Source organism: Lissotriton helveticus, chromosome 3_1, assembly GCF_964261635.1.
Source record: "Lissotriton helveticus chromosome 3_1, aLisHel1.1, whole genome shotgun sequence".
Lineage (NCBI taxonomy): Eukaryota > Metazoa > Chordata > Amphibia > Caudata > Salamandridae > Lissotriton > Lissotriton helveticus.
The window spans coordinates 1,563,834,351-1,563,850,328 of NC_136061.1; the positions used below are offsets into that span (position 1 = coordinate 1,563,834,351).

A 15,978-nucleotide genomic window follows, 5' to 3' on the forward strand; every position below is an offset into this window, starting at 1 on the left:
TGTGAGCCCTACCCTTCCCTGAGGTGCACTCTGCAGTTAAAAGGCCTCAGAAGTGGGGTTTGCAGCTGATCTCTGCAAGATCCGGCATGAAGCATCACAAAAGTGTGCAAAGTCTCTCAGAACCGATGCTGGTTGATGCAAAGTTGCGTCGAGTCCCGTCGGGTGACGCTAAGCCTCGCAGCCCCAAGCACCAACGCTGGAAGACTCGAAGCCTCGCAAAGCGATGCCTCACCTCCGGTGCACAAGACATCGCACTTGGACACCAAGTCTACAAGAACACCGGGGGCGCAATAAGAAACCAATGCATCACCTCCCCTTCAGTAAGAAACCGATGCATCACCTCCCCTTCCGTAATGAACCGGGGCATCACCTCCGCTGGAGTAAGGAACCAATACATCACCTTCCCCGGGCGTAAGGAACTGACGCATCACCTTTCCTGTGGCTGTTTTTGTTTGTGACTGTGACACATCCAAGGTAATTTGTGTTGAAAGCGTTGCATTCATAGTTTGGTATGCACAGAACTGTTTCTTGCTCTTGAAAGTCATATTTTGATTTTTGTATTGTGGATGTTTGTCGTTTTGGTCTTGTTTGGTTTAGATAAAGATTACTTACTTTTCTAAACTGATGTGTTGTTCATTTGTAGTGTTTTCACTGTATTACTGTATGTGTGCACAGATGCTTTACACACTTCCTCTGAGATAAGCCTGTCTGCTCGTGCCAAGCTGCCAAGGCTTTCTGGGCAGGGAATATTTTAGAAGTGTATACCCCCTTACTCTGACTAGGAAGAAGGGTCCCTACTTGGACAAAAGGTGCAAACTATTGCCAACTAGAGCTCCAATTTTGAACACCTGCAATTTGCACAGACTAGTGCCACTAATCCAGGGGAGTCTGAGGGTTCTTCAGGCTTCCACAGGGGTCCTTCTGTCTGGGATGAGTCTCGAACAGAGCGCTGCCACAGTTTTAGGGGTTCTCTCTTTTGTTTTGGGCAAGTCTTGTTGTCACGGGTACTGGTCTCATCATATGTACTTTTTGATGCAGGTTGTTCAGAACTGAAATTCCGATGTCGGGGGGTCCCTTAAATCTCAGATTTAAGGGATAAAAGGGTGTTGGAGCTAGTAGCCAATGGGAAGCTAGTACCTGCAGCTAGTCTGCCCCTGAGGTGACCACATCCATGGGTGTGTATGTCACCTTTTCTTCCCAGAACCCTCTATTCTCCCCCTCCTAAAGATGGCAGAAATCCGATTTTAGTGTACAGACCAGGCTGCTTACTCTGGAGGTGTGGCTAGCCTCCCTAGTCCAACTAATTTTCCGCCTGTACGGTGCAAATGTGCCTGAGGCAGGGTGAGGGATATTTTCTCCAATGTGAGTCAGCCCTGATGCATATCAGAGCTAGTGCAGCCTTTGAAGCTCACTGCCCTGATGTGCCACTTCACTAGCCTGCTTGAGAGGAAGGAGGTTGACGCCTTCCTACCCAAGCCTTTGTTCCTGATTCCTGGGAGTGATCACACTGCCTGGTAGAAGTCAGCAAATGTGGCAAGTGCAGGCTTGCCAGCTAAAGCACAGAGAATCTAAGGCATCCAGGTGGACAACCTCTAAAGTAGCCACCTGGGTCTATGCCACATTCCCCAAGGCACAATATTCATGTCAGGGGTGAGACGTCACATTGCTTGATGGCAAACTTGACCTATTTCAGCGGTGCCGTAACGGAACTGCCAAACTTGAGAATGCCCAGGTGGCATCCCATGTTATCCTATGGACTGCTAATATTACATTAGTTTCACTATAGGGACATTTAGGCTTGCATTTATATGTCCTCTCATTTAATATACTGCACCCTGCCTCCTGTGCCGAGGAGACCTTCTTTAGGGTTGCCTGACATTTATTAAAGATAGTGTATATATTGTTCCATACAAGATGAGGGCACAGTCGAGCTCGAGCACCTTGCACTTCTCCTGCAGTCTACAATGGCAGGCCTGCTGTCAGAAGTTTACTTGGGTCACTCAGGGTGGCACAAAACTGTGCTGCATTCTTGGGGACCCCTTTACCACCTATGCCCTGTGTACCCCTGGTTCCATACACTAGGAAGTTACAAGGGGGTAAAGTATTTGCCAATTTGGGATTACCAAGTCCAACATAGGTTTTCAGAAACAGCACAGGCACTGAGGTCTGGGCAGCAGACTCTAGTGCATTATCAGAGTTATAAACAGCAGCATATGGAGCAAAACAAAGGGGGGTGGCCATACAAAAAGGCCACTTCCGTACACTTGTATCAATCTCATCCATTAGCATTTACTGTGGCTCCACCATGTTTTGCTCAATGTGCTACCACAGAAAGGGATCACCCTTATAAAAAACAGCATTGGGCTGCCCCACACGCCCCCCCCCTTTATTTGATGGGCCAGGTCTTCTCTTTCAGGGAAAATGAAGCTTAACCAAAAATGTTCCTTCCACATTGGGCCTTATCAGTGTGGTACACGTATCGTAAAGAAGAACAAGCTACTTGACCTATGTCTGGGCATACCAATACTACTTAGGGTTACACACTGAGCAGATCAAAACATTATGGATGGAACAATCAAATTATTTTCAGAGCTGGTAGTTGTTTTGGTTGGTATTTCAGATCCTATATCTTGAATCACTGGGCCAGGACAGACTGGGTCAATTATATACTGCTAAAAATAGGTTGCGCCCATATTACTGCTGGGATATTTTATTCTTGATCATCTGGTTTTTGGACCTTTACTTTGGGTGAATCTCACTACCTGAGTCTCACTCAGGGTAATTTCATGGTAAGTGTATTAAGCATGCTTACCACCAGTGTACCCCTCTTAAAAAACAACACCGTGGTGCAGCTTGGGTAAGGAGCACTGGTTGGTTGCACATGAATATGTGAGTGCACTTGTGTGCAAGCTGTAAGTGACGGAATACTGTTGCCTGGTAGCGTCACCCAAGTAAGATGCCTGTGTTCATTAGGAACTGCAAATTCGCCCTGTCAAAATACCTTCTTTTGGCATGCCTACAACTTCCTTTTAAATATTAACAATTAATCTCTAAGTAGGCCTTATTGCCTATAAAGGTAGGATGCATGGAATTTAAAGGTAGGGCATGTAAAAGGTAATGTTGGGCACATTCTTAGAGCAAAATATCCCCCAAAGCTATTTTCACTGTAGCAAGGCTGGCTGCTTCCAAGGGGAAACATCGGGCTACATTGATACATTTAATAAAATTGGATTTAGTAGGCACTAGAGAAATAATTCTAGGGCTAATTTTTATAGATATCCAAAATCCAGTTTAATTGTGAAATTGAATTTTGTCTACCTGTTGAGCAAAAGCCACCCTTAAAAATGTACTATTTTCCTGCATAAAGCTTGAAAGTATTGAAGTGTCACATGGCAACTGTATGGCTCCCCTGTGGTGAGATGTGCAGTGATCTCAGACAGAGGACAAAGGGCTCGGGTTTGTGTGGGGGTGGGGTGGGGTACTGGCCTTCCCTTGACAGGATGGCCTGGGGCTAAGCCCAATAACTAGTTACACTTCATAGGGGCTTACCCGGTCACAAGCAGATGAACCTGACACCAAGCCTGCCCCTTTCTTTGTCCCTCTAGAGAACTTGGCTTCAAAACCAGTGAGAGGGGTAGCAGCTCCAGAACTGTTTTGGAGTGACCACAAACGAAGGTTAGACTATAACCATAGCCACTCCTCTGGGTAGGCACAGGGAACTCTGACCAGAGGAAGAAGGCAGCCGCGGTCGGTAGGGGAGTACCTGCCGGGGCGGTGACGTGGGGAGGGGCAGGGTGGGGGTTAGTAATGTATGGATAAAGTAGGTTTGCAGGTAAGTAAACATTTAAATAAATCAAACGAATTTCGTTGCGCGCACTGCATTGCATTTGGGGATGCAGTGCGCGCAACGAAATTCATTTGATTTATTTAAATGTTTACTTACCATCCAAACCTCCATTATCCATACATTACTAACCCCCACCCTGCCCCTCCCCCTCTCCACGTCACCACCCCAGCAGGTACTCCCCTACCGACCGCGGCTGGAAGGATCCTGTTATATTGGATTGTCCCAGAATGCTGTGTAGGAGGGTTTGGACAGGTGTGGAGGGAGGATATGGAATCCTAGGATTGTCCCGGGGTGCCTGTCTCTAGAACCTTCCACCTAAGTATAAACCCCTGCACAGGGAAAAGACAGTGAGCAAGACCCTGGACCTGGATGGTGACACCAGAATCATGAACAGCTAGAAGGAGAAGCTACCTGATCCCTTCTGATGAAATAAGGCCTTTGCTTATAGCTGATCCCTAAGACTATATGTGTCTCTCTGGGGGCAGTGGTGCTGGCCCCTTTATGGCCCCCGAGGGCCAGTGTAGTGGAAGACTTGGACTTCACTGTGCCCCAAGTGTCCTGCAAGACAGGCAAGAGGCCATGGGGCATGTGAAGGGCAGATGAGAAGGTTGCAGGTGGGAGCCAGCAAAACTAGCTCCCCACAAGGTGTGGATTTTTGAGGCACTGATGTCTCTGCAAAGCATTATGGGGGCTGCAGGAGGTGGAGCAGCACCCCCCACATATAATTTAAGAAAATTAAACCTGTCTCTTCCAAATCATAGGATGCAAGACATAGGGAGACACTGTATCTATTTTCCAACCTTGATGGGGATGCAGCTTTATGAACTTCAGCTCAGGTGTGCAGAGATCGCTAGTGGTCGGTCCATTTTATGTGGCCTGAGCATGTAAAAGAAACCTCTAACACATGCTTACATTTCTTTCAATGTAGTGCTGTAATTAAAAATGATTATTTGTAAACAGTGCAATGCTTTTATTTATGCTAATGATTGCATTTAAATATTATTATTGGGTCCATTGGTTTTAATGTTGATCCCTTGACGAAGGCAATAGGCCCGGCTTATAAGGTGGTGACCCCTTGACAAAGTCAATAGACTTGCCTTATATTATAATCTGTTGACCCCTTGTCAAAGTCAATAGGCCTTACTTATATTTTAATATGGTGACCCCCTGGCAAAGTCAATCTGGCTTTATTTATTCATATGGTGACTTCTTAACAAAGCCATTAGGCTTGCTTTATTTCAAATAACAGCCCCATATGATGTTGCATATGGTATAGGTAGGGGGTGTTGTGATTCTGGGGTTCTTGACTCCCTCTGGGTCAAATGTGATTCCACCTACCTCTCGTATGCATTTGTAAATGAGTGCATAATATTTAGTATTGTGTGTTTGCGTGTGTGTGATATATGTACTTTTCCTTTTTCAAAGAAAAAGCAATGGCCTGAAAATCATTTGAGTGTTGTTGTTGCATGTTAGTGGATGGAGATTACTCAACGACCTTTTGGATTGGATGAGTTCTTAGAGAGGCATGCCATTTGTGTAATATTGGCCATTTCTGGATGAAGTTCTCCACATGTTGAAATGGAGAAAACACTACCTGTGAATGCTATCGGTCATGGGGTCATTTTAAGATGATGGAGACACAGATGGGTTTGGTGGCATTGTTTGTGGTTTCTTCTCCCTCTAATCATTATGAGACACTAATGGTGAAGGACTCAGGCTTGGTCCTGAGCCGGTTTATATATTTGGGGGTCACCGGATAAAATTAAGGAGATATAGTTCAGGCCTGATGCAGAGCTCTTTGCTATTCTGATATGCTCACTATTGTTAATTCCTTTTTAGGACTGGGTTGACATTGCAGCTGTCTGCAGATTATATTGCTCACAACACACTCAGAGTGGAATTTTGGTAAGCCCCCTTCAACTAAACGTTTTTTTAACTGAGCCCCTCTGGCATAAGACATTGTAAATCACATCTTAATTGAACCCAAAGTACTATTGTTCTTATTTGCCACTGGGCTATTGACGGTTTAGTTTATCGTAGCTCCTCCTATGAAGTGCCTATATTGCAAATGCACCAGGCACTGTTTTACATCTTCAAATATGCTCATCCATCTCAGTAATTTGTTTAATTGATTTATGTTTTACAAACACTGTATACGGAGAACAATATTTTTGTTTCCACTGCAACAGTTATTTTCCTAATGCTTTTTCATGACTCAAGTGTGACCCTGATCCTAACATGGACTCCTTAATGCTATTTATTTATCACACCTAATGGCTATCTTGGAGCCTGGCTGAACTCAATATCATAAAAAAGAAATTATGAGCATGATAATATGGAGCCACTATACAGCAAGCATAGCATGTACAGCAATATCACCAACAACACACCACCACCAATACCACAACATCACCACCCCAGCATCAACAATAGCACCATCATCACCACCATCACCAATGCAACCAGTGCCACCACTACTACAATTACCAATACAACAACCGTTACCTCCACCAATACTATCGCAATCAGCACTGCCACAAAATCACTAGCAAAAGCTTCAAAATAGCATCACTAATTTAGCCACTACCAATAACACTACCAAGATCAGCAACACCACTGCCACCTCCACAGTAGCAAGACCACAACCAATAAAACACAAATGCTTTTACTGTAATATCAGCACCAATACCTCCAAAACTGCCACAAATTCCTCCACCAAGACCTCCACTGACCCTATACAACACCACCACAAATGCCACCACTGCCATCAAATCCACTAACAATGTCATTGCCACCATTTAAACACCACCTTCACGACTATTATCAATACCACCAAACTAATCAATTTTCAATTCAAACGTCTTTATTTCGATATATTTCATCATAAAAGACATCATAAAACACTTTCATCTTCTATTTACAACATTTACCATAAAAAAGAAAAATATTTAAAAACTTAATTTAACCATAAATACCCAAACACATCTCCTACCAGTACAAAATTACACATTTACACTGGGATACTAAATGGTTAATGGATTAATATACATAAGACAGGATTAAATTAGCATATAAAGACGTCCCAAGAAATACATTACTGTTTAAAACATCAATTGATCAACAAACAAGTAGCAGTTGGGTGCCTAGCTCTAATACCCCAAGTCCAGCCCAAAAATGTAGCAACAGCTTTGGCCACCGGGACTGATGTTATCGACCTCAGCAGCCATAAAGCCTCCTGTCCCACCCGTGTTCTCAGATTTTTACAAACTAATCACTACCAATACTTTCCCTCGGATTGGTGTCACTACAACGCGGTTTTTTACAACGCATTCCATTACATCGGAATTTTTACAACGCAGGATCCATTACATCGGATGGCATTACAACGCATGGCATTACATCGCAGATGCTATTACAACGCATGGCATTACATCGTAAGTATAGGTAAGTATACCTTTTTAAAAAAATGTAATTAAGTTAATTTAATTAATTTAAATAAAATACATTTTAAAATAGTAATTAATTTAATTTAATAGATTTAAATCTAATATAATGAAATTTATTTAATTTAAATATTTTTAAAATTGTAATTAAATTAAATTAATTAAAAAAAATTATATAATTTAATTAAAATAATTAAAAAATGTAATTAATATAATATAATTAATTTTATTTAATAAATATATTTTAATTAATTTATAAATGGTAAATATAATTTAATTAGCCCTAAGCACAAACCCAACCCTGAACCCTAAAACACCCCTGTACCCCAAAACCCAAACCCTACCCTGAAACCTAAAAACACCCCTGTACCCCAAAACCCAAACCCTACCCTGAAATCTAAAAACACCCCTGTACCCCAAAACCCAAACCCTACCCTGAAACCTAAAAACACCCCTGTATCCCAAAACCCAAACCCTACCCTGAAACCTAAAAACACCCCTGTACCCCAAAACCCAAACCCTACCCTGAAACCTAAAAACACCCCTGTACCCCAAAACCCAAACCCTACCCTGAAACCTAAAACACCCCTGTACCCCAAAACCCAAAAACACCCCTGTACCCCAAAACCCAAACCCTACCCTGAAACCTAAAAACACCCCTGTACCCCAAAACCCAAACCCTACCCTGAAACCTAAAAACACCCCTGTACCCCAAAACCCAAACCCTACCCTGAAACCAAACCCTACCCTGAAACCTAAAAACACCCCTGTACCCCAAAACCCAAACCCTACCCTGAAACCTAAAAACACCCCTGTACCCCAAAACCCAAACCCTACCCTGAAACCTAAAAACACCCCTGTACCCCCCTGTATCCCAAAACCCAAACCCTACCCTGAAACCTAAAAACACCCCTGTACCCCAAAACCCAAACCCTACCCTGAAACCTAAAAACACCCCTGTACCCCAAAACCCAAACCCTACCCTGATACCTAAAAACACCCCTGTACCCCAAAACCCAAACCCTACCCTGAAACCTAAAAACACCCCTGTATCCCAAAACCCAAACCCTACCCTGAAACCTAAAAACACCCCTGTACACCTGTACTTATTTTAAAAATTACTTTAATTAATATAATAAATAATAAATTAAATTAATAATATTAAAAAACATAAATAAATATATTTAATTATAATTAATATTAATAAAATTAAAAAAAAAAATACTTACCTATACTTACGATGTAATGCCATGCGTTGTAATAGCATCTGCGATGTAATGCCATGCGTTGTAATGGCATCCGATGTAATGGATCCTGCGTTGTAAAAGTTCCGTTGTAAAAGCCTCCCGTTGTAAAAGTTGCGATGTAATGGTGCATCACCCTTTCCCTCATACTGACACCACCAATATCAAATCACTAATGCTAACACTACCTCCAACTTCAATATCAGTACTCCCCAACATCACACCCTATCACATCTGATGCCAACACCAATGATGCCAATGCCACTAAAATAAACACAACCAATACTACCAATACCAAACCAGCAAAACCATCCATTACCACAAGTTCCACCATCAGCAGCATGAATGCCACCACAAACACCACCATCAATATCACCAATACCAGCACCAAAACTCCCACCACAATTGCCACACCATATCACCGAAACCCATACCACCAATACTTCAACCATCAGTATGGCCTACATCAATGTCACCACTATCAACACTAGTATTACCAACAAATACCACCTATATCATCACCAAAATCACACAAACACCTCCCAAATACCATATATACTACAGCCACCAATACCGTTAAAGCACCCATACCAATATCACCAATGTCAACGTGATACAACAACTACCATTCCCACCACTATTACCATCACCTACTTCACTAATGCCACCACTACCTATACCATTCCCAATACTGAAAATACCACAACCAAAAAGCACAATACCAATGCCATCACCACCAATAACACTCCCAACAATCCACTCCCCCAATATCCCACCATGAGTACCACTACTAACAGCATCACTGTCCAGCACTGGCAAGAGCAATCGTTCTGGCTTTAATGAGCAACTACATGAAATATCTATTTCTGATTGTTGGTTTTGGAAGCCCTGCTTTTCTGAAAACATTTAAAGGCTCATTGTTTCCCAATATACTGATGATGTTAATGGTTTTCGTATTTGTCCTCTGTTTTTTAAAATGTATATTCTGTTCTCCTTTCTCACGCATTCAAAACACACAGAAGCTTATGTCCTGATTTGCTCTATAAATTTGAATAAAATAGCGATTCCCAAGTCCGTCCGGGGTGTAGACCCATTCTACATTTTCATTATATCGATAGAAGATACCTTTCCATACAATTACCAGTCGGGGCTGCTACCTGGAAGCAGCAGTGGGGTAGGTGAGGGAGACGGGGCGGGATAAGGACTGGATTAAAAAAAACACTTGCCGCTGCCTCTTCTGTGTCCTCTTCCTGGCTTCTTGGGAGAAACAGGGATCAGGAAGCACCAGGGCTCCCACGCACCACGCAGCCAATCATAACACTGCAAAGCAGCGTTCTGATTTGACTGAGCGCAGTGACACAGCGGTCATCCCGGGGCTGGAGGGGTGGGCATGTTCTCCACGCAGGCTGTAATGCAGCCTGCATGGAGAACAGGGAAAGCGCGCATGACTGTTTTGGGCATTGCACACTTAGGAGTGTTCTACCACCTGCTCTGCAGCCTGCTCCCTCACGCAAGCTGCTGCAGCCGGAGGATGAAATAAAATGCTAATAACATTACGTTATTATCATTTTATTTTTTCCCTTCTTTCGCTGCTTCAAGGCAGTGAGGCAAAACTTCTCCGTTTTAGCAGAGGAGCCGCCACTGACAATTACTCTAAAGGGCTCTTTTATATAGTTGTTAGTTATCTCAAAACTGTGTCACGAACCCCGGTTTTCTATGCCTACTTTAGACTTGTCTGCCCAAAATGGACAATCCATCAGATAATGGCTCAAATTATAATAAATTTAAGAACAACCGTGTGACTGGACCTTGTATCCTGTAGCAATGTAGTCGAAAGAATATGTCATATCCTGTCTACCAATCTAAAAGTATTGGACGTTCTACCCCTCAAATAAAACATACTTGCCACTTTTCTCCAGCATTTTAAAGCATGCCCGTTGAGATGCCTCGATCTAAAACGGCCTGATATCCTGTCCCCCAAAAAAACAAGGATTGGCATTGCCAATAGGTCTCGCCTTTGGGACCTTATAAGCGCTTAGCTATGCAGCATATAATCCTGGGTGGTGTTCAGACCGAGATTGAATAGCTATACAATGACTATTTTTGCCATTCACAAAGCTAGTTTAGAAAGTAGGATTTTCCTTGCAACACATCTGTATGCGTTTTTGCACATGTATGGGTTGGCTAGGATGCACAGGGTATCTGTATCATATTGCTTCTAATACATTTACTGGTTAGACTGGCAGCTTTTAGAAAGTTATACCGACACAAATATGGTTTTAAATCGATTCTGTCACTGATGTGGCAGAAATGTCACTGCCCAATATTAACAACACGAACGTGATAATAACTCTTATTGATAAGAATATGAAGAGCTTTGGATCCCTGTAAGATATTAGCTACACGGAAGGAAGGGTCACAGTGGCATATTGGCAACAATGTGGGTGGGCTCATTGACATACCAGTACATAGTTGCAAGGGGTAATCACTAGACTAAGTATATAACCAGGGCAATATAAAGCCCCACTGAAGACACATGTAATTACATATCAGCCTGATAACCTGCACAGGACACACTGCAAACGTGGCCTCAATTGCATTTACCTGGGACGGATGACGCACATCGATGACCTCCCAGAGACTTCTTCAAGCAAACATAAGGCTGGCACATGGCAGTTCAGCGCTGGACTGTTCCCATGAGGCACAGGGTCAGGCTGGTTTGCATATGGCCATGTCTGAACTGGGGTGGTGGAGTGAGCTAAAGAATGATGATGGATTAAACCCAGATCAGTTGACTGGGATGAGTGTTTGATTTGCTCAAACGCTCCGTCCATCATGCCCTTTGGTAACGCTTTGTTCGCCCTAAGTTGGCGGGGTATGCCCAGACGTGGGTCCCTTGCTCACTTTGCCACTGGATTCAAGATAGCCTGCCTGATGAGGGTTATGAACCCGAAACCGGTCCCAGGATGCTTGTTTCTGGTCCAGGGAAACCATTGCTTGGCAGTTCGGCGCTGGACTGTTCCCATGAGGCACAGGGTCAGACTGATTTGCATATCGCAATGTCTGAACTGGGGTGGTGGAGTGAGCTAAAGAATGATGATGGATTAAACCCAGATCAGTTGACTGGTGGTGAGTGTTTGATTTCCTCAAACGCTCCCTCCATCATCCCCTTTGGTGCCTCATACGCAAGGCATGCTGACATTTTTCACATCAACACTGCTGTAAATTAACACACACCATAGGACTGCTCTTCTTAGAAATGGCAAATAGTGGTGGTGTAAGAATGAGGGAGGGGGTCAGCACATGGAGGAGGGGAGAGCAGGTGAAGGGGGGTGCACACCGTGATGCACACTTACCGACCTACAGAAAAGGTTACAAAGCCAACAGCTGGAATTGTGAAAGTACAACATAAATGTGACCTGGGAGACTGAGGTTGACACTACCAAAGTCCTTACATATTTAAAAGCACCAGTTTACTGGACACAATATGCAATATGCGATAAAGCATATCAAAAAATGAAACAACACTCAATTGAAATTGAAATTCACACTCCCAGGATTGATCTATTGGGGACGGGTTACAAGGAGACAATGGCCATCCCGCAGCCTGCTCTTTGGGACACCAAGACCTACCACCTGACATGGCAGCCAGCAGCAGAGGCATAGATGGTAATTATTAAGAGGTTTGCGTGCTAGCGCTGGACAATGCTAGTGTCACAAGAACCCGCTGCCTAGGTAGCACTTATGAATATCCCAGTACATCTTTCAGCGAGAAGACGCAGCTGTGTCACCGCTGGAGAACAATACATCATGAATATCCATACTCCATTTGTTGGTAAGGTCCTGTAAGCAGCCTTATCTTCCCTGTGTTCACAGCTCGTCACCAGAAAACCGTCTTACCGGGCATTAAAGCAACAACTTTAAAAACACTCTGAGGGATCAGCAGCTAATATCGGCAATATTTTCATTTTATTCTCATTTCCTTTCTGTAATTTAACGTTTTAGTGTGCTGCTGAAAAGTAGCTATTAAATCAAAAGCAGGATGAAGATAGCACAAAGACACATTTCCCAGCCCACACAAGAGTGTCTGATCCTTTCAGAAAGTAAAGTTATCTTTGCAGAACATCTTGGTAAAAAGAAAGAGACCGACAAACACCTGAAGGCACTCCCCCTGCCTTTAATGTACAGCTAAGTACAGCCTGCGAGCCAAGTGTCTGCACTTCAGCACCCAGGGATTTGGCGGATTCTTCCAAAGTATACATTATAAAGGGAGAGTCAGGAATGGTCTCCCAAGTTATTACAGGACACAAGCTAAACCACAGCAAGCAGTGGATGCCAAAGAATCTGGAGAGATGTCGGCAAAAAAAAAGAAAAAAAACAACAATAAAGATATCACAAACAAAACAAGCACGGCTGCTAAAGTGAAAGCAACTGCGCTATGTCCAACTAGTAACATGATCCACGACGAGGGATGAATGCAGCTTGCATCCTGCATGCCACTGCTCGCTCCCGAGACCCAAAGGCCATGGGAGTGAACGTTTACAGAACAGGTGGGACATGCACCCGCATTTGGCCAATTGTGTGCTTTCATTTTTGAAAGCCACACGCAAGGGCCAATATAATGTGTGGAAAATAAAAAGCCATGAGTTTAGCCAAAGTCTGGAGTGATTCTAAGAGGCTCTCTGCTAGAGCAGCGCATGCACGCTGCGCTAGGCTCGACCTAACAAATAGAACGTGTTCAATGTCTGCTTTAAATTCAAAATGCACTTTTCATTACATCCTAGATTTAATCTCCCTACCGTTCTCTCTTCAAATCGCAAGCATAATTGGGCCCTCAAGATAATCTGGGGGCTCATCCCATTCCTTGAAGTTCCAAATTGTTGTGCAGTAATCATCACATTGTTTTATAGCAACAGATTTCACTGGTTGAATTCTGATGAGATTCATTGGTGGATAGGTTTAGAAAAAGGATTCTTAGTGTCCAGCTGCCATCACTTCTAGACATAACTGGTGCCCTGTCTCCCTCTCAAAATATATTTTATTTTTTATTTTTCCTAACCTTTTAACCCAAATGTACCTGGGGTCTCTTTGTAATGGTCCAGACTAACACCTGTAACCCTGAGTTACGGAATTCCAATCGTGATCCCTCTGTAATTTTCCACAGTACACCTGCATTGGATGGAAACACAAGTAATCACTGGATCTTATAGTCCTGACTTGGCTGATAACTTCCATTACCAGCCTAATTAGTATCTCTGGGAACCTCAGAATAATGTCTCAAGTCCAAACTTTATGAACTATCCAGTATGCGCCTCCTTTACTGTTGTATGCCGCCCTGGGGACTTTGCTTATTACAGAAGGGTCCGGTGATGCTTGCATGGCCCCTTCTGTAACATCTATTGCGCTTGTGCTACATGCACGCCGGCTTAATCTCAAAGGGGTGTTCCCGCATTCCCATTAACCCATGGAAATGAGGAACCACTTTGCCTCTGAGCGCACAATATATTACAGATACCAGGACAGAGACAAAGGGCAGTTGAGAAGCACACAAGAGGTGGTGAACAGCCTATGTGCCCCAAAGGGTGGCGCGTACAATAATGAAAGGAGGTCTAATAAACTCTCCAAACATACTCCTACAGGTTGTTGTAGTCAGTCATAGCACCCACCTGCACAGAGATCTCTTCTCCACTTTCAAAAGCAAGCCAGGTTGCCTTCTTTCACTAATGACTTCAAAAGGCTGAGCTTGGGCAGCGTATTAACAATAATAGGGCGCACTGCCCCAGTTGCAACCGGCCCAGCAGTGGTTTCTTTTTGAGGGCGGGTAAGCATCGCACCCACCCCACCCATCCCGCTGCGAGCCGCATAAAGTGTTACAAATAAAATGACAATTAAATGATTTCATTGCCATTTTATTTTTAACCAAGGTGAACCGGAGCCACAAGCCTGCCTCTGATCCAGGAGGGCGTGTTCTCTGCTGCCGATTGGGGGCAGGAGAACTGGAGTAGGAGTAGGAGTGGCAATGCACTTCAAAGTATGCATGTCACTTTGGGTGGTGGTCTTGTGCTGGCCAAAGTGACATGCGCACTTTGAAGCTCTCCACCCAGAAGTCCTAGACAGCTAGATGGAGACCAAGCACAGACCTCTAGGGTTTGAAGGAGCGTTTGGCCAGCATGCTCCATGCAATGCTGATGCTGCTCTCATGCAGCATGAGAGCAGTCCCAGGATTGGTTCAGGGTTTTTTTGGTCAACTGGCAGGAGGATAGTGAGGAGGATACAGAGCCCATGGGTCATACGCTTTTTTGTTTTATTTATGGAATATGATGTGTAATGCATGTAGTAGGTTTTACCTTTGAGGGAGAGGTTGTTTTTATTTAGGCTTTTGAGGTCGTTTTTTTAATTTAGTATGGGAAAATACTTTTTTGTGTTTTTGGAGTTGGTGGGGCACTTCACCTGCCCCACCACTTTGAAAGGTCACCAACCACTCCTGACCCGGCCATCAGATAAGAAAGTGCATTGCAACCACAGACAGTATGCCCAATATATAATATGGCCTCTGGTGTCTTTCCTCTAACAAACACATGCTCCGTGCCCTGCCCTGGCTGGTAAGCTAGTCATTAATCAGTGCTTAATTTGGACCAGTGGTTACAGATGCTAGGCGCTGATGCCAAGTTTTCGGAACTGGAAGTTATTTTTCACATCAGATTTAGACTGAGAGCAAAGGAGAGAAAGGCAGAATAAGAAGAGTGAATGAGGAAGAAAGAGATAGGAATACGGTAACAAATAGCAATGTGGGATAAACAAGAACAAGCAAGAGTGAGAGGAAGGCGCATGAAATGCAGGGTCTTGGAAGAATGACGCATAAGGTTGAATCAAGACTACGCCTCCTTCGTATTCGCAGCTCCAGGTTTCGCATGATAATGAGGGCTAGTACGAAAAACTGCCCCACTGCACTGAGCAAATGTGGCATTGGCAGCTCGGGGATTGATCTGACCAGGAAGTCTATGGGGTTTCTCCAGCCCGGCTACTCAATACAGCTGGGCTGGAGAAACCCGAAGTGCACATGCGTGTTTTGGTTGTCCTGAGACGGCCTGCCAAAACACATATGCACACTTAGGTAGTGGAGTGTATGTAGCACTCCTCTTCCCTCCTCCCATGCCTAAGCCCCGCCCCTCCCCACACCGCTGGCAGAGCTGCAAATGTAAAATAAAACAATGCAAGAGCGTTGTTTTATTTTACATTTGCAGGCTCTGAGCCAGGCATTGAGACAACGCTCCTCCGCCATTGCGGGGGAGCTGCCACTGAAATATGGCCCCCTTGCATTGCATCTCCTGTACAAAATGGTATCAAGGAGCGTGTTGTTGAACTCCATGTAATTGACCAGCTATTAGAGCATGCACATGTCCATGAAAACATCAGGCTAGCTGTAGAAGTGTGCACTCCGAAT

At 43.9% G+C, this 15,978-nt stretch overlaps 1 protein-coding gene across 1 annotated transcript in view; it reads left to right on the forward strand.

The window, feature by feature from the left end:
- LOC144825051 (uncharacterized) overlaps positions 1-15,978 on the forward strand; it is a 284,399-nt gene that overhangs the window by 17,381 nt on the left and 251,040 nt on the right. Inside the window, exon 2 of the mRNA XM_078683960.1 lies at positions 5,687-5,752. Within this exon, the coding sequence (XP_078540086.1) occupies positions 5,687-5,752 (66 nt within the window). The remainder of the gene's footprint in view (positions 1-5,686; positions 5,753-15,978) is intronic.